At 45.1% G+C, this 22,044-nt stretch overlaps 1 protein-coding gene across 1 annotated transcript in view; it reads right to left on the bottom strand.

The window, feature by feature from the left end:
• Positions 1 to 22,044, bottom strand: part of SHISA9 (shisa family member 9) — a 277,359-nt gene that overhangs the window by 17,283 nt on the left and 238,032 nt on the right. The window contains exon 3 of the mRNA XM_079121416.1: positions 4,303 to 4,458. Within this exon, the coding sequence (XP_078977542.1) occupies positions 4,303 to 4,458 (156 nt within the window). The remainder of the gene's footprint in view (positions 1 to 4,302; positions 4,459 to 22,044) is intronic.

Raw genomic sequence — 22,044 nt, 5'->3', positions numbered from 1 at the left:
TATCTTTGTTTGCAGATGGGGAAACTGAGACTGAGATCTGAGGAGGCTAAGTAATTTCTGCCATTATGTGGTAATGTTGGAGCTAGTCTTATACTCAGACCTGATCAATCTTGGAAGTCATGCTACATTCTGTCTTCCCACGGACCATCTCAGCCTTCTGAGTTAATAGGGTGCCTTTCATGAGAGCTGATTTTATGAATAGATATTGGGAGGGCTTACTTAGTGCCTTCTATGGTGCTTCATGCAGGGGATACCCTGACACATGGGACAGACCTGATCCATGCCTCAGTGGGGCCTATAACCAAGGGATACATTAAATGTTTGGAGAATGAAATGAAGGAATAGAATTGAATGATTGATAACTCATCCCCAACATCCCTTCTTGAAGGGTCCTATATGGAGTAGTCCCATGACATTGCCTTAGTGTGTGCCAGTCTTTTACCAATAGCTGAGCAGTAAACCTCTTGGGAGCAGAGACCATTCTGCAGTCATACACCAAACATGACCAGATGTGCATGCCCAGATCTCCAAACTGTAAAGCTAAAAGAGCTATCTCTAAACATGAATGAGGGTGATTCCCACAGGCAACAAAAATAAAATAAGTGAAATAGAAAGGAAGGCAGGTGTGGGGAGAATTTGTCTCAGGAATGACCAAGGTTATCACCTTTTCTCTTTTTTCCCCAGCTTTGGCAATGAACGATGGGGCCTGTTTAATGGCCCACAGGTATTTGAATAACTAGAACAAATGGAATTGTTTAATTTTATAATTGTAAAATTAGAATGGAGCTTGGGAACCATGTTGTTTGAGTACCTCGTTTTTCACATAAAGTTGAGGTCCAAGCATTTTGGGGATGGACTGAACATCCCGCAGTTAAGTAAGGTTACAACCTGAGCCAAGATGGAGCCTGATTATACATCTGATGTTCTGGATATTAAAGCTTACGAGAGGCATTTATTTTTGAACTTAGCATTTTAACCCTAGAGGCTGGCTAACCCTCCCCTTTTTCACTGGATTGAATTTTTCACAAAATGAGTCTAGTTATGAGAGGTTGCAGGGCTTTTGACAGCAAGCCATTTTTAAACAACTTCTCTCCTGGGTGGTAATGATTCCACTAATGAAATGCATTTCATCATTCACACCATGATCACATTATGCCTTAATAAAGAACCCTTGAAAGAACATTTATTATGGGATTTGCAGTTCACTGATGCAGGCAGATGCTGGACTCTTAGGTAACCATTGGGTCAAACGGTTCCTCGGTCTGCTTCAAAACTGGAGACTCAAAATACCATCTGTGACTCAGTTAAAGCCCCAATAAAGGCTGAAGAAGAAGAGCTCATGGCTATGTCCAGGATTTGGAAGGGTTCCTCAAAGAAGATCCTTCAGTTTTCTAGAAAATACAAGGAATCTTCCTTACAACCAAGCTATTCTTTGTTTCTTGTCAAAAATAAGTTCATTCATTCATTCAACAAACATTTCAGGAGCCCCTGATTTGTAGAAGAGAGGGTTACACAAAGGATGTCAAATATATTTTGACACTGCAAATTTAATTCCAAATGTTCTGCAGATATCTGTTGTCTAAGGAGTCACACAAATCCTGGAGAGAATCAAGGAGCTCTTTTGGAATATTCATCTATTATTTACCCAAAGAGCTAGTGAGTGCTACAGAGGGAGGTGACTCTGAACCTAGGTTGAAGAAATGAGCTGCATAGGATAGGGTGTCTGGTTCTAAAAGAAAATGAATCTGGGTTGATATTTTTAATGCCTAAAGCAGAATCAAATATAATGGTGAATGTCATTTATCACTGAACCGCAAGGCTCAGAAAAGGAGATAGGCCAGCAAATCCTAAACATGTTTAGGATGCCTGTTCTATGCAAGCATGTAATATGGAAAACAGGGAATCTATGGTTATGGGGAACAATAAGGACTGAGCTGGGCATAGAAATAAAACATGAACCAAGGTAACTAATAGGTAAGTTCTCAGGAGCTTCCAGATTTAGAAAAGTTTGCATCAGTCTGCATAATCTGTGACCTTGATATTACTCATTTGGCTCCACCCCTCTTATAATGAGTCCATCCAGAGACCCTAGAAGCTGGGAGAAGCCTAAAGACAGACCTCTGGTGCAGACACTTACTGTTTACCTCAGCTAAGCCTGGCTGGATGTGAGGCACCTAGATACCTGTTTTGTGAATCTCCTGTCTATGGACCTTGATTTCCACAGCATTGTAGACATATGTTAGTACCTGTGCTTTGGGTTCTGGCATTAGTTTATCATAGAATTAGGATGCTTCATACTGGAACCAAGCAAAAAGTATCTCCACAGGTAGGCTTGGCAGTGACTGAAGAAAAGAGGGTAAGAAGTTGCTCAGGAAGGAATGGACTGTGGTCTATAGAGTCCTCTGCCTGCCCAAAGTTTTCCAGGAACCCAAAGTATGTGGGAATAAATAAATAGGTTTTATAAATAGCCAAAGAACCAAAGGATCTCTACTGAGTAAACGGAATCTACACCAAAGTGAATCGTTTCCTTACTCTGGGGCTTCTTACAGGTTCTGTGTTTGACAGGAGAAAAGAAGAGTTTTCAGGAGATGTGAACATGGTATCAGATGGAATCAGGAAATGATTTGTCCATGGAGCTACCAGCAGCCGACAGTAGGACTCTGGAGAAGGGAGGGGACTAATATGAGATCGGCCCATTTTACAGACTAGAAGACAGGACCAAAGAAGGGTCACATGTTGCTCCAAGTTAAGGGGTAGAGCCAGAATTTGAACCCATATCTGTCTGGCTCTTTTCAGCTCCCCAAGGAGCAAACTCAGAGGAGGAACAGGTAAAGTGAAAACGCTGCCTTGCAAATCTGAGACAGGGAGGAAACCAGAGCCCACAGGACACTGTGGAAAGGAAAGGAGATGCATTTCTTCCTTCCTGTATTAAGAATGCACAGGAAAGTGCCCAGAAAGCCCTTGACCTTGGGTTGATTTCCCTGGATTGAGGCTGATGGGATGGCTTAAATTGAGGGCTTCACGTTAGAAACACCCGGAGCTTCTTTGCCATGCTCCATCCTTGGCCAGTTTTCCACTAAAATCTCTGGGGTGGATGGAGCCTGGGTGTGTGGCACCTGCCCTGCAGTGATAGTGGTAACAGGGGTCCACAGTGAGCACTGTTGGCTTAGGGAGACCTGAGGTAGCCACAGCCAATCAGGAATCAGGGGCCGCCCGCTCTGCTGTGCTGTTGCTTCTGTCCAGTGGAACTCTTCCTGGAGAGAACTGCTTGGAGCCCAGGTCACTGAGTTATGGTTGTGCTGAGTGGGGGTGGACTGAGAGAGCCAGGGCAGTGGGGATGTGTTGGCCCTAGGGTGATGACCACACAGGGCCCAGTCTCAAGCTCTGTCATCCAGCACTGTCTGATTTGGGGCAATTAAATCAGCCTCTTCTGAGTTTCAGTTTCCCTAATCTGACAACTGGGTTGATAACTATGCCTTCCTCTGGATCAAGGAGGCAGCGTCTAATGCAGCCCGTGCACCCGTGGTAAGAACTGCTGCCCTCCCCAGAGATTTTTACGTCCCAAAGAACAAAGGTCACCCAGGGAAGGAATGTGCATTGTCGGCCAACGTCCCAGTGGTGGATGGACTGTGCAGGGGAAGAGTGTTAGCCACTAGCACAGGAGGCATTGCTGGGACTGAGAGACATGTAGTCTACGTCTGGGCTCCCTGCAGATTCCTTAGGGCAGATTGGCTGATGAAGGGGTTGAAGTGTCAGTGGGACCACATGAGCATCCAGGTCCTTCTCCCTCGGGAGAGACCCTCAACCCACATAGGTCCCTTCCCTCCCACCCTGCCCCACACAGCAAGGTCAGACTTGAGGAGCATCCCAAAGTCCCCAGAGAGGGAGACCAAGAAAACCGATGGATGATAGATAGATAGGAAGAAAGAAAAAGAAAGGAAGGAAGGAAGGAAGGAAGGAAGGAAGGAAGGAAGGAAGGAAGGAAGGAAGGAAGAAAGAAAGAAAGAAAGAAAGAAAGAAAGAAAGAAAGAAAGAAAGAAAGAAAGAAAGAAAGAAAGAAAGAAAGAGAAAGAAAGAAAGGAAGGAAGAAAGAAAGGAAGAAAGAAAGAAAGAGAGAGAAAGGGAAGAAGAGAAAGAGACAAAGGAAAAACAAAGAGAAAAAGAGAAGCAGGGAAAAAGAGAAATAAAAAGAGAGAAATTGAAAAAAGAGTAGAAAAATTTGCAGAGAAAGAGATGAGAAGGAGAAAGCACACCCAAGAGAGAGACAGGTTGAAAGCGAACAGACGCTGTGGGAGGCCTTACCAACTGCCTTTAAGGAGGCGTACTTGTTGAGCTCTTTGCCTGGCGGCTGCTGTTCATAGGGGTTGGAGATCTGGCCCAGGTTGGGGTAGGAGTGTGGATGGCCCATCTGCTGGAGCAGAGGAGAGGTGGGCACTGCGTTGTTCATCTGGGTGGCATCTGCAAGTGAAGAGACAGAGAGGTGGTCACCAACAGGACAGAGACCTCCACCGAGCCCAATATCTCTCCCTACGCTTTGGGGACATGCGTGGCAGAACACCAGAGGTGAGAGACCTGTCAGAAACAGCAACTCGTAATCTTTGGTGAGCGGTTGAGAACAGATGGGGGCCATGGCCTCAAAGGGCAGAACGTGCTTAGAACATCTCCACCTCCCCGCTAAGTTAACATTGCTAAGGTCCCATCGTGGCCAGGAGGTTGTATTTGTTATCAAAACAATATTAGTGTCAAAAGACACTCAACCTCAGTTAATAGCCAAGGAAATGCACATAGAAAGAACAATGAGAAGCTAGTCCTTTGCCAAGAGCTTGACAGACATTGAAAAGGATCACAGGACACCCGGGCTGGCAAAGGTGTCAGGAACAGAGAGGCCTGGTAAGCTGCTGGTGGACGTGGGACTTGCTATATTTGCAGAAAGGAATTGAGCACAGTGTATTGAAACTTAAAGTACATGACTATGTTGGCCAGACAATACCATTTCTGGAGACTGAGTGTATAGAAATGCAGGCACCAGAATGTAAGGATATTTGTTCAGAGATGGTTTTTGCATTAGTTATATGGAAAAAAAGCCACAAAAACAATTTGAATTCCTATCACAAGGGATTTCTTTAAAAAAATCTATTATTCATTTATATTTTATACATAATACATGCAAACATGATGTAATATCACGTAGCTATTAGGAAAAAATAAAGTGAGTTAACTCATTTTTAAGTATGTCAAACTGGAGCGTTTCTTATGATTTATATTACTAAGTGGAGGAAACAAGCTTCAAAATAATGCAAATAATAGAGCATTTTTCTTAAAAGAAAATCTATGTCTATTTTTGTGTGCTATGGTTTGCATAAAACAGAACAAAAGGTATAAAGACACACATATTGAATATTGGCTACTCAGGGGGAATGGAATTCGTGGGAGAGAGGTTCCAGGAGTTTCATCCGAGGGAGTGACCTTTGAGATGTGATCTGGAGGAGGATGAGTGTATCAGTGCAGATGGTGGAAGGGAGAAGAACCGGGGAGGGTGTTCCCAGCAGAGGAGCGAGTGTGGGCCTTGCAGCTGCGGGTTAACCGGGATGCTCAGGGGTGGAAGAGCAGCCCCTACAGACAGCCATGCCTGGCTGGAGAACACAGTGAGATCAAAGTGGCGTGGGGCAGGGCAAGGGGGGCTGGCAGGACCCAGCAGAGCTTGTTAGGGAAACTTCTCTTCATCCTGAGAGCAATAAGTTGGAAAGGCAGAGGGCAGGAGTGAAATGGGAGACAGGAAGTCCAGGTGAGATATCATGACTAAGTCAGGACAAGATCCAGGTTCTCCTGGATTTATGAAGCACCTGTGTTGATCCAGGTACTCTTAGCACTCAGTGATACTGGAAGAACCTTATAAAGGTCCCTTAATCTGGCACGTGTTCATTTTTCAGCTATGGAGGGTGTTGGCTGCTAATAGCTCACAGCCACCCGTGGTAACCACAGACTTGCCCCCAGCTGACAGAGCCACCACCCTGGGTTTAATGCACTCCATGCACCTCACTCTCAGCACCTGGGTGGTTGCCAACCAACGTCTGACGCTTAGGTGCAACGGCCAGCCATTTGACTGCAGGTGGGGATAACTGGAGCTATGGCTGCTCAGAGCATACTGTGGGTTGAGGCAAGTTAAAGCTGGGGTTGGCAAAGGGTTGGAGAGTAAATATTACAGGCTTTCAAGCCTCATGACCTGTGTTGCAACTGTTCCACTCTGCCACTGTTATATGAAAGCAGCCCTACGTGTAGGAATAGATGGACACGTTTCAATAAAACTTTATTTGCAGCATCAGATTTGGCCCAAGAGCCATAATTTGATCACCCCTGGTCTAGATTTTACCTGAGACCACACTCTTTGTGTGGTTCCTTTGTCTTTCCTATTATGCTCCCCTTCAGACAACTTTGGAGGTCTGTCTACTACTGGCACAGCACTGCCTCAGAGTCACATGCATCTGATCCCCTCTCTCCGTCTCTGCTTCTGGATAATTCAGCCCATGACATGGATGGAATATGTTTGGTTTTAGAAATCAGTAAACCCAAACTGAAAGAGCTGGGGAGGGTGTATCTGATGCACAAGTATAAGGAGTACATTTTTATCACTGTGTACACCTGGACCAAGGCACAAATCCAAACACCAAAAGGGAATGTCACCACACAAGTCAAGTAACCCAGCCCCCGGCTGGCATCCAAAGAGGCAAGTGTATCTTCTGCCATGATGGCTTCTGACTGAGATTCAGCTGGGATAGCAGAGTCCTGGCATTGAAGCAATGGCAGAAAAAGTATTGATAAGTGATATGGTTTAGATATGAGGTGTCCCCCATAAGCTCATGTGTGAGACAATGCAAAACTGCCCAGAGGTAAAATGATTAGATTATGCTCACTGTAAACTGATTGACGAATTCATTTGCTCAAATACATTAACCAGGTGGTAACTGCAGTCAGGTAGAGCAGGTCTAGAGGAAGCAGGTCACTGGAGGCATGCCTTTGGCGGTTATATTTTGCCCTGATAAGCAGAGCTCTCTCTGCTTCTGGCCTGTGATGAACTGAGCACGTTTCCTCCACCACACTCTTCTGCCAGGATGTTCTGCCTCACCTTGGACTCAGAGGTATGGAGTTGGCCAAGCATGGACTGAATTTCTGAAAACGTGAGGCAAAATAAGCTTTTCTTCCTCTAAATTGTTCTTGTTGGGAATAGTAACAACACAAAGCTGATTAAAATAGCAACTTATGGCTTTCACTGTAGCCTGGACCCTGAGATGCTCTAATATTTTCTCTCCAAAGCCAACTTGCTGGGGTTCTGCCTGCTTCCCCTGGGAATGTCAGGTCAAACAACATTTTTTTCCCCAAATGTTGGTCCAATGGTAAATAGTTTGCCCTAAATTATCATTATTTGCTGCTGTGTTTCTTATAATGTATTTTTTTAGCTACTGATAGCAACTGATTTTGTGTATTCAGAACCTACTTTGTATTAATACACCAACTCCCACCAATCATTGGTTGAGGCAGCTTCTGAGTGACATTAAGTCCTCAGCACTTCCAATCTGCCATGCCCATGGGTCTAGTGAGCTCTGGTGGCCAAAGACATCCCTGCTCAGAGATGTAAGAGCTAGTCATTGCAAAGCAGGTGAGTATGCTCCAAAAAGGTAAGAGTCCAAATGCTAGGTAATTACACCTCTGCCCACAGAAGTGAGCAGGTAACCCAATCATAGTACTTCCTTCTCCTCAAGTGATTGGAGCAGCAGGGAGCACACGACCAAGACTGGGCCAATGAGATGTCTTCTACTATTCTGTCTGGTTGGAGCCAATGGAGTCAAGGAGCTAGGAGGCCATGAAGTCAAGTGACCTTGAACTTATCACTTGAGAAACTCTTTCTTCATTGTGAAAGAATAAGTATCACACCCACTTAAGAGAAGTTGAAAGGATAGAGAAGTCCCCTTCTAAATAGCTAGTCTGCTTTGGGTTCCTGTCACTTATAACACAGGATTCTGAATACACAATGGTGTTGGAATTCCTCCTGGGAAGCTGGAACAGACTGGAATCAGCTGCCCCAGGAGCTACAATGAAGATGGCAAAGCTATTGCCCCTGGCTTTCCACAGAGCTGCAGTAGACACTTTCCAACTGGGGAGGGTGGACAGGGGAGGATGGGGGAAGGTTAATTGATAGGTACAGAGTTCCAGGCAGATGTAAGTTCTGATGTTATCCTGCACAACAGAACACAGGAGTCAACCATAATGTTCTATTTCAGAAGAGCCAGAGGAGAGAATTTTGCATGTTCTCACCACATCTGTGTTTGAGGCTATGAATAGGCTGATTACCCTGATTTGACCATTACACATGTGTACATGTATCACAACCCCACACTGTACCACACAGATACACACAATTATTAGGTGTCAATTAAAAATAAAATACAACTTTAAAAATTTTAGTGGTTCATAGTGAATGTCTAAAAATATTGGTAAACTGATTAACTCATGGCTCAATGGAAGGTCTTTTTTTTTTTTTTTTTTTCCCCTAGAAAAAGATCTCAAACACTAGTCCATCCAGTTAGAATGGACTCCCTCAAGACCTGTCCTCCAGCTAAGCCCAGTTGTCCATCCCTTTGTCCCTCAGTCCCAGACCTCCACCACTTTGCACAGATCCTGTTTCTGGGCCTGCCAGGGGAGCCGCTAACCACTTCATTAGAAGAAAAAAGTCTGAAGAGATGTTCCTCCCAGGACGTCTTGGGACAGCTTTTATATTATTAAACAGAATACTTAATATTCCATTATAGAATATTTGCTTTTAGATTATTTCTGCTAAGTCCTGCACTACCTCAAGGGCAGTGAGTAGTTATTTAATATAAGTATGTATGACTGAGAGAACCCACCAAAGTGATCCCTCTCCAAAGAAACGAGCTGCCCCAAAGTCCTGTTTCCACTTTCACATTCAGAACTGCAGGAAGCAAATTTCTGGTAGTTTTAGATAGCCATTCCATGCTAGCTTCCAGGCATTGCATATGCAGAAATATTAAAATCCAGTCTCAGGGAAGCCATCAAGAATTATTAAACAGACATTGTGGCTGGGTTTTGAAATGCTATTTTCATTTTCCTGGACAGGAAGATGGGCCAGACCAGGCGATCCAGTTGCTCTGTTGAGCTCTCCCCAAATCTACCCAGCAAAGAAAGAGAAACCAAAGTGCAGATGGGAAGCGAGCACAGGTTGGCAACCAGGGAAAGCAGAACAATAGTGTGAGTGAGTGGCAGAGCCAGTAGGATTCAGGTTAGAGTCTGCAAACACTGCCCCTGCCAAGGTGAGAAAAGAGATATGAAGAGGTGCGCACGCGTGTGTCTAGTACAGGTATGCATGCATGTACATTTATATGTTTATATGTGTATATAGATCTGTATATAACTCCTTTTGTAGTCAGGATCACAGAGGAATCAGTAGGACCAATAAGGTCTTGCTCTTGGCAGAATGATTCCCCTGCTAGATATGCCACAGCTCCAGAGATATCTCACCCACCTCTGCAGAAGTCACTCCTCACCCAATCCACAAGAAAACTTTCCCTACTTCATTATGATTTGGCAACTCATTAGGACCCTTAGGAAGAACCAGGGAGCACTTGCTGTCCTGGAATGTGACATTCCATCAAGACCTTCCAAACAGGGAGCTGACAGCACCCCAGTGCTCTCTCTCCTGAGACAGGAGAGGGGCTTTGTGCATTTGACAGTCACTTTCAAACAAAGTTAAGATGCAATTAACTCTCATTGGGAGCATCTGGCAGCCTTACTTCAAGGTACCTGCTGTGTGAAGTACTGTTACCATGTGGTATGTCTCAGTCACTGGACGGAAATAAAACATGCAATTCAGATAGGGTCAGTTAGAGCAAAAACAAACAGACCAAAAAAAACCTCCAAAATGACTTCAGATATGAACACTAAGAGGATGCTCTATGCTTATTAGTGAAGAAAAGACAAATCACTATCAGAAACCAGACCCATTTGGCTTGTCTTGAAAGACAACACAACTTCTTCAAAGCATATCACAAAGACGAGTCACAAAGAAGGAAAGACACTGGAGAGTCCACGAGTGGCTTGAGGAAATATCTTGTGCCAGGCACTTGGTCCTTAACTTCCAGGGGACGTTCTCCTTAGTCCTCACATCAAACCTCTGAGAGTGATGCTGACACATGCTTTATGTGCACTCTTTATTATAGAAGAGTTTTAGATTTACAGAAATAGTACAAAGACAATCCAGGGCGATCCCACATGTCCTGGACCAGGTTTCCCTCTTATTAACATATTCTCATGGCTCAGGTGTTACCATGAATGGCCCAGTGTGGATATATGAGTATTAACCAAAGCTCATGCCTCTTTTGGGTTGTCCTAGCCTTTACCAAATGTCCTTTTCCTGTTCCAAATCTCATCACGTTAAACTCAGTCATGCTTCCTTAGGTTCTTCCCACTGTGACAGTTTCTCAGTCTTGCCCCATTGGTTTGGGACAGCTTTGATAGCTTTGAGGAGCACTGCTCAGGTATCTTGTAGGGCGTCCCTTGAGTGGAATTTGCCTCGTGTTTTTCTCATGACTATGTTGGGGTTATGAGCTGTAAGAGGAAAGCCCTGGAGGTGAAGTGAGTCCCCACCAGAGCCTGCGGAGGATGCCTGGGATGAAAGCTCACCTCCGCCGTGTCGGCCTTTATCACCCAGCGGGGGGGGGGGGGGGGGCATCTGTCAAGGTTCCCACGGTAAAATCATCCTCTGTCCATCCTCTGCTCTTTGGAAGGAAGTCAGTGTGTGCCATCCGCACCTAAGGAACAGGGTAACGCTCTGCCTCCTTGAGTGTGTCTCTGTGACTCTTTGGAATGCTTCATGAGCAATGTGTCTCCTCTTCTTACACTCTGTGTTATAATCTAAGACTACTTTGCTTTGCTTGTTGCTCAAACTGCTTTAGGTTTGGCCACTGGAAACCATTTTGATCGCTTTGGCATGCCTCCTCTTTTATTTATGTACTTATTAAGCATGTCCTTATTTATGGTTACACAACATTCTCCAGGCTCATCTCGTGTACATCTTGTTCTAGTGCAAGGATCATCCATTTCTTCAAGGAGCCTGGTTCTTCCATTGAGAAGAGTATTCAGATCCAAGTTCGGGGTATGAGGGGTGCTCAGTTGCTTCTGCTGTCTCTCAGCTGATGCAATAAGGAAATCTGTGTGTGCATCGAACACATGTATGTACACCTGTCTATAAATATCTACATACATGAGCATCTGTGCCTCTAGTATCCTAATCACAAACTTATCTAATGTCCCCAACTCTGATTCATTATCAAATGCACTGTTGTAGCCCCCTGTCTGTAATCTGTCTGTAACCCCCCACCTCAACAACCATGAACCTGACTTTCTCCATCCCCACCCCCTGCTTTGGTTAACTGTTAGATTCTAGTATATACAGCAACATGAGAATTGTTAGTCTATGTCTCTATGGAAAGCTACTTTATCAACTAGAATACAGAGCTCAGCAATGATATATTTTTATTATTATTACTGCATGTTTCTTTTGGTCTTCCCAAGTATATGAGCTTTGCCCTGGATGGTCCACAGCTTCCATGTGCCTGGCTATGACTGGGGATTTAGAATCAATTACAGAAGAATTAAGAAGAAAAATGGCAATGATGCTGAGGATTAAAAAGGTAAAAACCCTTGTCTATGTAATGAGTGCCTACTGAAGGCTTACGAGGTACCAGACACTCTGCCAGCTACTAACTCATCTAATTATTCCAAAAATCCCAATGAGATATTAATGTCAACCCCACTTTGTAGAGAGAAAGGCCCGGAGAGGTTTTCCCCAAAGTCAAATCAATTGAAAGTCGTGGGGCCTCTCTTTGAACCTGGTCAGCTGACTCTAGAATCCAGGGTCTTGGGTATTTCCATGCTGCCTCTGGAGGAGTTAATACTCAAATTTATGAAAGCCACAGAATGATTTTGCAGCCAGACAATAATGAAATTTTAAGTCCTGCCGTTGACTTGGGTGTTTTGTCCTAACTGCTGCTTTAGCAGGTGAAGGGCAAGACCTGGTTGGTAAGAGAAAAGATGTTCTAAGCCTGACCCCTCTGGTTCTGGGGGTTCTGAGGAGGAAAAGAAGGAGCCATCAGGAAGACTAAAATCACGTCACCCCACTTCCTCCCTTGGCTTCAGAGCCAGGGTGGATGGAGGGATGCTGGAGGAGCTGAGGGAAATGCCAGGGGCAGGAATCCCTGACCTGCTCTAACCTGAGACTCCAAGCTCTGCACTCTCATGGGGCAGCTGGGCAGTTAAGAAGCAGTGGTATGATTGGCCACAGGACTGCCCAGCTGGCTCTCCCCAGTGACTCTTAGGTTCCAGCCAGCCTGAGAGCTGGGGTCTTTGTGGGACCCATGCACTAGTGTGGAATTAATTTCTTTTCAATTCATTCTACTCTCCTTTTTCTTCTGAGCAGATGGATACCAGAGGCCAACTCAGACTGAACTTATATACTCACAAAGGTCAAATAAAAAAAATCACATTACCCATGTAAAAACATTTTTCCCATTTCTCAAAATATTACAAGACTTTTTTTTTTATAGATAAGGAAACCAAAGCTCAGAGAGGTTGAATGACTTGCCCAAAGTCATACAGTTTGTTATTATCATATCAGGATTTGATCTCAGGTGTGTATGAAAGCAAAACGGGTGTTTCCTTCACTAAGCCAGGCTGCCTCTCTCACGAATCAGGAAGAGACTGGAAGCTCAGCATTGAGCTGCCTTTATGGAGAGAGACGCTTCTGCCCTGAGCATCCTTCTTCCTAGAGTTCCCTAGCCAGGCAAGAAGATCCCTGGTCATTTCAACACCTTTTTGTTTCTTCTTATCCACAGAGGAGGACTACTATTGTATACAGAGGATAAGCCTGAATCCCCCAATCCTGGAATCCACCAATCGTGGAATCCACCCGTGCCCCTGTTTCTTGAATTCGGTTCATCCATCCATCCCTCTTCACATATCTTAGTGTCTGTGATGTTCTAGGAATCATGCTGGATGGACAAATTCTAGCTCTTACCAACTCCAGAAGCTCAAAACACTTTCGCAAAGCTCTCCACACCTGGGAGGAACCATGTTTTTGCCTGGGCCACGAGGCCATGGTGGTCCTTCCTAGCCCCCACATGAAGCAGCCTTGGCATTCTCTCGCCGCACGCACCAGCATCCGAGGTGACGCATCGAAACGAGATTGGGGTTCTCAGCAGGTCCACGCGGGTTCAAGCTCCAGCTCTCCTATTTACCAATGACATCTCTGCTTGTGCTGCATAGCCTTATGAGCCCCTGTCTCGTAGGTACAAGACGAGAACATCCTCCTCCCGAGGTTGCCGTGGGGTTTAGAGACATTATGGAGACCACGTTTGGCATCACATCCAGAACATTGTAAGCACCCAATATGTAGTTGCTTAAGCTTAATTGCTTCCAATTGTCCAGGACATCAAAACTCCACAATGATGGTGCTCTGAGAAGAACAAGGTGTTTGGTTTCCGTACATCCCCCTCTGGGCTCAGAATTCTTGGCTATATTCCAGCTTAGTCAGTTGCATCAAAACTGGACCAACAAGATGGAATGGGCAGGAGAGGTCCCTGCAGGGGCCAATTGCAAAGAATAAAGAAGAGGACAGACATTCAGAAACCAGAATAGGACTGTCCCTTTTCACTCTATTTTTCCTTTCTAGTCTTTCTGAGTCTTTATGCCCAGCATCCTTTTGAGGGGAAAACCTGAAAATTATACTTAAAAATGCCATAGAGATTTGTCTCTGGTCACAAGAAAGGGAAGGAAAAAAATCTAAACTAACTTAAAATAACCCTGAATTTCTCAAAAGAGAACATAGCAGGCTAGGCACCCACCAGAAAATGTTCATGCAAAAGACAATTAAACCCACCTATTGAATCTTGATGACAGACAGACTGGTAAGAATTTACAATGGAAGAAAAATACACACACACACACACACACACACACACACACACACACATACACACACAGAGAATTTAAAAACCTTTGGCAAACCAGCCACTTGTCTTACCCAAGGGCTCCTATCTTTCATGCACACAAACATTTATTTTTATTTTGACCATTTAAGATAGGAATATTTTAAACCTAGAGTTGTTAAATGTTTATTTAATGCTGACTCTAGGCCACTTTTTATGTAGGCTCTAGGGAACAGAGATTCATTTCAAAGAATCTGCTTCAAGTAGAAAACAGTCCAGAGCAGGAGGAAGATCAGCACCCCGACAGGACAGAGAGGGGACAAGTCGTAATCAGCACCTGCAGAGCTGTGACACAGCCAAACCAGTCCTCCTGTGCGAGCAGAGAGAGGACCACCCACCCCAGTATTAGAAGACAGGAGGCCTTCTCCATCTACATTCTGAAGAAGAGAGTACAGCACAGGCAGCAGAAGGACGAGGAGGAGCCCAAGTTTGGTTTGAACAACATGGTGTACGTGTCGTCACTTCTGAACCAGAATATCTCTATGGTACCGAAATGCCATTGTCCTGTGTCACTGGAAAGTGGTGTGTCCCCCCTGAAACTCATGTTGAAGTTCGGTCCCAAATGTGAAGGTGCCGAGAGGCAGTGGGAAATCTAGGAGGTCATCAGCCATTAAAAGATAGATGCATTCTCGAGGGGCTGGGGTCATTACCCCAAGATGGTGTCATACAGCAGGCCAGCCCCTTCTGTTTCACATCTTCTGTGGGAACCCACTTGCCCTCCGCTTTCCTGCCTGGCAGCATGATGGCCTTGCCAGATGTGGCTGCCCAGTCTAGGATTTCAGCCTCCAGAACCAACTTCTTTCCTCTATAAATTTCCCAATCTCAAGTACTTTAACATAGCAAAAGAAAATGAACAAAGACAGGTACATTAGCTTGCCATTAATGGCTCAGAGTGATGGTCCTAAATACCAAAGTTTGCTCAATGCCACAGCAGCCATTTCAGCCACCAACTGGTGCTATAGGTGGACACCTGCCCTTTGCTCCAGAGCCCCAGAGTGCTGCGGTGTAGCCTCCACTACTCCTTCTCCTCTGCTTACCTGCACCCTCCCCTCTTAACGCCTTATTCTGGAGTCTCACCTCTGTCCCTGTGAGTCTGCCTCATCAGCCATGTGGTAAGCAGCAGCCAGTCTGCCTGGCTTTCTTTGTTTCAAGTCCCAGTGTGTTACGGGATTCAAAAGTAGATACCCAAACCTGTTTGAATAAACAGTGACATAACGATTAACCATATGTAGAAATTTTCTTCTGCAAAATGCTCTCCTCTATTTATTTTTTTTAACTAATGTTGAATCATCATTCAGGTCTCAGCTTAATCACCATGTCCTCCCCAGACGCCAGCCTATCACTAAGCACAGTTGTGAGCTGCTGAGCGTCTCAACCATCAGGGGACCACGTGGATGACGGTGGCCCATAGATTACATCGCCTGGGAATGCCATAGTCTTCCTAGCTTGTGTAAGTCACTCTATGACATTTGCACAATGACAAAATCACCCAACAATGCATTTTCTCAGAACACACCAGCTTATTAAGCCATGCATGACTATAGTCCTGTAACTCCCTTTGACCTATTACCAGAGCTTATGAGCCCAGTACCACTAACTAGGTGGCTTTCATAACAGAAATGCATTATCTCACAGTTCTAGAGGCTGGAAGCCCAAGTTCAGGGTGTGTGTGAGCAGCTTGTTCCTTCTAAGGGTGGTGGGGGAAATTTGTTCATGACCCTTTCCTAGTTTCTGGTGGTGAGCTGGCATTTTTGGCATTCCTTGGCTTAGAGATCATTGCTTTCATCTTCACATGGTGTCTGTCCTGTGAATGTCCCAACCAAATTGTCCTTTTAATAAAGACACCAGTCTTCCTGGATGAGGGGCCAACCTACTTCAATAAAGAACTCATCTCAACTTCTTACACCTACGATGACCCTATTCCCAAATAAGGTCCCATTTGGAGGTCCTGGGGGCTAGGTCTTCAACTTCTGAATTTGAGGGGGGCTTCTCTTTCTTGCACACACGAATGTTTTACCCTGCCTCTTTGAGATCAGGGATTGTGTTCTTTTCCCTCCTCACTCTGCTGTGAGCACCCAGCCTAGCATCTTACGTGGAACTGAATTCTATCACAGGAAGAGAAAAGAGAACATTTTTTCAGTCACCTGCTATGTGACAGGCAGCATGTGAAGCGCTTTACCTAAAAACCAGATATTTCTCAAAGAAAAAAAGGCATGGAATTGCTTAGCAATATGTTGGCTTAGCAATATGTCCATTTTGGTTGCTCTGAAATTTGTTTTTTTTTTTCCTTTTTGGAGTACGTGTGCAGTGGATAAATGTTATGTTTATGGATCATTTGATGCCTGGGACAGCAAATGACAAGAACACAAAAACAAGACAATAAAACAAATGAGAAAACTGGGCTTAGCTTACCCAAATACGAGGATACCACAGTGATTAGGAAATGACCCAGCATATTTCCCCGTGGAAGGAGAAGGAAAGAGGATCTACAGCAAGTCTCTAGGAACAATAAAGACGGGTGCAGAAGGAAGAGGAAGGGGAAAGTTCTTCTCACTAAGCATTTGTGAATCACGGTGGAAAGATGGTTTTATACAATAGACGAGGAGTTTGGATGCATGACCTCAGGCAGGTGCTTCGCCTCTGTCTCTTCCCTCATCTATAATTACGATAAGAAGAGCAATACTTATTTCATTGAGAGGGCCTATTCTCAAAATATGTGGAAAAATGAACCCAGAAAGTAAAAAAACATAAAAATACTAAGGCAACTGAGGTAAGAAAAATTGTCCAACTTTAGGATATCCCAGATACAATCATTTCCTTTATATGCTTCCTCCAAGTTTGAGAGATGTTCCAGCATCCAAAGCTTCCTGTCACCCCACCTCTGGAGGTGTCTCTTGCCTTCCCCATATCAGCCCCTAACTCCTGATGGCAGGTATGTATCAGAATTACTCAGAATTATGTGGGACCAAGCTTTGGTTGAATTTCTAGCTAAAGTTCTTTCTGATTCTTTGCTGATCCCCTTAGAAGAATTCTGAGTGAACACATATCTCTTCTCTCGTCCTTCTGCCCCTGCTCCAACATATACATATCTCAGGAGGATTTTAAATGTATGTCCTTTTGATTCTTTAATATTTCCAAGATTCATTTCTCCCTCTGCATCTCCATCAACCCTTCTCTAGACTAAACCACCATTGTGTCCTACCTGGGCCTCATGAGATGCTGGTCTTCTTCCCACCCACATCCAGGCCATTAAGAACTTCATAGGATCCATGTGAGTGATCAGTTTATCTTAGAAGTTGGAAAGAAGGCAGACTCCCTGAATATACGTTTTCATGGGGCTCAAGTGTTAAAAGTATGGAAGTCTTTTTAAAAGAGTCTATGTTCATTGAACCAACATGTCAGTCATTGTAAATGTCTAGCCCATAAGTTCTGTGGAACTGTCAATCAGAAGTTGCAGGGCAATCTAAGCTGAGAAACCAAGAAACCAGAGCCCACTTGCCTCCAAGTCTCTGGAGAGCTTCCTAGGTACCTGGTGTCACTCTCATGTTACAGAGCCCTCAATGTCCTGGACAAGATCAACTCAACTAAACAGACCCCCCCCCCCAAAAAAAAATATCCAAGTCTTGTCCCACTAACACAATCCTATGCTCAACACAGTGTTTGAACATTCATGTCCTTCTGCCAAGGAGAAGCGTTGGAAGGAGTTTGGAGCATCAAGAGAACTCTGATTTGCTACCATCCAATGGCCTGACCTCATCATTTAGTCTTCCAGTTGTGACATGGTTTTTGGATTTCTACATTGAACCTCAAAATTATTAATACATAGAACAGATAGAAGAGAATTATTATGGGTTAGATAAGAGGTGTACCCAAAAACACTCATGTGTGAAATAAGGCAAAAACGTTTAGAGGTGAAATGATTGGGTTATGAGAGTCTTGACCTAATCAGTGCATTAAGCCTCTCCTGGGGACTAACTGGGAAGTAACTAAAGGCAGATAGGGTGTAGTGGAGGAGAAAGTCATTGGGGGGCATGCCTTAGGGGTGTGTTGCTCTTGGTGAGCAGAACTCTCCCTCTCTCTGCTGTCCTGGGCTGCTTTCCTCTACTACATTCTTCTGCCATGATGTTCTGCCTCACCTTTGACCCCAAAGAATGGAGTTAGCCATCTATGGACTAAGGTATTTGAAACTGTGAGCCCCCCAAATAAACTTTTCCTCCTCTGATTGTTCTTTTTGGGTCTTTTGGTCACAGCAGCAAACAAGCTGACGAAAACAGAATATTCCATTTTTCCAGCCCTGCCCTCATTCCCAGAGGATCAGCACTGGGGCCAAGGCCAGGAGGCATGCTTATTTAGTAGGATTTTCCCCTGGAATACTAGAGAAGGGAGGGCCGAGGGATGTGGGTGTGCTTGGGTGGGAGAGTACCTCTGCCTTCAAAAGCTTGTATGACTTTGTGAAAATTTCCTGACATTTCTAATTCTGTTCCTCAGCTGTACCACAGTGATAACCCTGGTACCTCTCTCTAACGGTGTTGTGAGAGTGCAGCGAAGCATGTAAAGATGTTTATGCCTAGCACATAACACTCAATAAATATCAGGGAGATGTTGTGATTGTTATGGAGCTGTCTGGCCTCTCAAAGCCTCAGATGTCACCGCTGAAATAGAAAGCTTGCTTTGATTCTGAGACCACCTTACATTGACTATCAGGCCCTTCTAGAATTATAGATATTATTACTGAATAGGGCAAGACAAAGAAACCAACTGGCTTCTGAGAAACTGAACCTGGAAACAGACCAAGCCTGTTAACATCTGTCTGGACACCCGCCCGTCATCTCCTGCTCTCTGGGCAATGTGGTCCTGCCCAATCTTGGTTTCTCCCTAAAGCCTCCCATGCCTGTGCTGGGGGCTAGCTTCTCAGTTCCACATTCCTGGCCCCCAGGACCAGCAGAGGCATGGGGTGGGACACGGTCTGTGTTGCTGGGGACAGGGAGGGCTCCCCCAGCCTCTCAGCAGAGCTAGATGGCTCTCCAAATAGCCAAGTGGTTAATGCTGAGGGGCAAACATGAGGCTCATCCGTAATCCTAGGCAGATGCCAGCTTTACCTGCTGCATCAGGAGCTGCGAGTGTGATCTGAGGAAGAGACGAATAGAATGTGAGACCCAAGGAAGAGGTAGAAACTTCTTCGGGAGATAGTGGAAATGTGATCCTTATGGACTCTCCAGGTCCATTCAAAAGTTTTACAGATTTTTTTAATTTAAAAACCTAGAAATGAAATCAAACAAAACCAAGACCCAGAGAGGGATGGGTTTGCTCAAGTTCACTGCACAAATGTGCCAAGGTGAGAGCCAGCTCTCCAGAATCCTAGACCACCCCTCTCTCTGCACACAGATCTGGCCCATCCTGCTCCTAACCCATGGGTGGAGGTGAAGCTCTGACCAGCTGGAAAAGGATAAAATAGCCTCTCCCTCTGCTCTGTGATGGTTTTCGTTCTACAGGTTCAAACATCCCTTCCTCTCTTTGCTGCAAAGAACCTCAGAATAAACCTTATTATTTGCTCAGGCATTCACTGACTCATTCGTTCATTAATTTCTTTTTTTTTTTTTTTTTTTTTTTCTTTAATGCCTCTATGTGCACAGCATCACCTCAGGCCCAGGGAATGTACCAATGAAGGAATGAACCTAGGCACTACCTCCTGGCAAGTCAGAAATCAGACAAAAAGAAAACTACATGAATGAATGCATACTTACAAATTGTCCTTTTTTTTTTTTTTTGGAGGAAAAATTATTTGACACTAGCCATGCCTAATCTACCTGTGATGGAAAATTATGTAGAACTGACTGTAATGTTTTCTCCTGACACATTTTGACATACAGCGGGACTTCCTCATTAGGCAGATGGCCATGGGCAGCCAGGACCTTCATGGGGAGATTTCACAAAGGAGCCTGGCTGCAGAAGGCTTCCACACAGAGCATTAATGTGGACCGGCATCTGCTGAACTCGTTCTTGTGTCTGGTCCAAAGGTCATGAGGAATTCTGGGCCACGGGAGAGGAAGGCGTTAAGGGGACAGTTAAGTGAACCGTCGCATGTTCTCTGAGATGGGGCTTGGTGTGCTGCCCCATAGCAGAAGGGAAACACAGAGTTGCATGACTCTCAAGTCCCCAACACAGAGTTTAAACATGGATCAGAGACATTCCTGGAGGGTGGGCTGAGCAGGGGAAAAGAAGTGCAGAAAGAATCAGGCTTTCCCCCACTCAGCAAATGAGAATCCCCAGCCCCGAGCCCTCCAACACTGAAGCTGGGAATCAGTCTATAATTGGAGTCCTGTGTCCTCCCCAGCTTCGGAGGCACCATGAGAGTGAATAACACCAAGCCAGCACTGGGGCTGACTTATTGTCTCAGCAGCAGATTAAGAACTGGAAGAAAAGAAGAGATGTGGGTGATATGAGGGTTGCAGATCTTCAAGGCCATTATCTGTCTTGAGCTTTGGCCCACCCAACCACCCACTCCTCCATGTGAGGTTCTAATGTAACAATAAGCCTGCAATTATATTTTACTTGCCAAAAAATATAGTGGTGAGTCAAAAAGTCAGCTCGTAGATGCACCGGGTACCACTGGCTATGTGAGTGGGAGGGGCCAGAGCCCCACTGCGGGTTCATGTACTGGGGTGGGTCTGGCTGCCCTGGGCTGGACGTCCCCGTGTCTATAAGTAGTACTTGTCCCTGGCTGGCATAAGAACACTGGACATAAGGGAGGTAGCTTCCATTGGTGGTTAAGACCAGAGGGGAGACTCAGAGACCTGGACAGGCCTTGGGGTCAGGACAAGAAGTCACAGCCAGAGGATGATGTGGACAGTAGAATCAGAGATCAGAGGGAAAAGAGTACCTCTGCAGGAGTAAGGATGGTTGATCCACCTCACACTGGCCAAGAACCAAGCTGGGTAACAGAGGCACCATCAATAGACAACCACCAAAGACCTCACCTACACCCCAAATGCACCTGGATGCTGAAAGGCCCCTCCAAATGTAGATGCAATGTTAGGGAGGAGAGTATAATAAATTGAGAAAGGAAATCGTAATTGACTAAGTTCTTAACATCAAGGAGAATAAAAACTAAAAAGAGAAATTAAGGTGTTATTAAAAAAAAAAAAAGATGAGAGAGACAGAATGAGACTGTATCACTGTACGAATCCCAGTTCTGCCACTTACTAACTCCATGGGTTGGGCACCTTTTGCTCTCTCCTGCTTGGTTTCTTTATGTGGTTCTAAGCAAAGCAAGGCCACCCCACCCAGCCTCGGAAGCTCATGAAGTGTGGGAGAGGCCAAGTCCCAAAGTCAACCACTGGCATGGGCTCCTCATTACTGCCTGTCCTGCAGTGGGCAGTGTCCCTCTGAGGGATGCACCTATCCTGTGTGCTAACAGTGCCCCTGCTGAGAAACACAGCAGCCAATCCCAAGGCTCTTTGAGACCAGCTGAGAAGTACTTTGCACCAGCTCCGCCTCTTATGGGTCACAAGCAACCTTCACCACCTGCCTAGCCAGCGGTGAGTGGTGGGCGTGAGGCCAAGCTGGGCTAGGCACTCTGCCACTTGGCTCTACATCCCTCTGAGCTTCCCCTGGCACTGAACATATTTATCAGACTGTTGCAATGGGTGGATTTTTCACTTATCTTTTTTGTTAGCCCAGTTTCCTCATCTTAGCAAATTAGACCTCTTTGGACAGACTATTTCTTGCTCAGGGGTAGGAGGCTGCCCATTATTTATCCACTAGATGCCACCACAACACCCCCCAACACACACATACACATACACACATACACACACACACATACACAAGTAACAACCAAAGTCATCTCCAGGCATTGCTGCATATCCCCAAATAAGACCTGCTGGTGCAAATTGGAGCAGAAATGGTGCCTTCTTATTCTTTATACTTCCTACTATGCTGCACAGGTCCTGGATCCTGGTCAACACTCACCAAACAGAACCAACAATGA

This window comes from Sciurus vulgaris, assembly GCF_902686455.1.
Source record: "Sciurus vulgaris genome assembly, chromosome: 18".
In the NCBI taxonomy this organism is placed as follows: Eukaryota; Metazoa; Chordata; class Mammalia; order Rodentia; family Sciuridae; genus Sciurus; species Sciurus vulgaris.
Note: the sequence above shows the minus strand (reverse complement) of the source record. Positions and strands in the feature narration are given on the sequence as shown.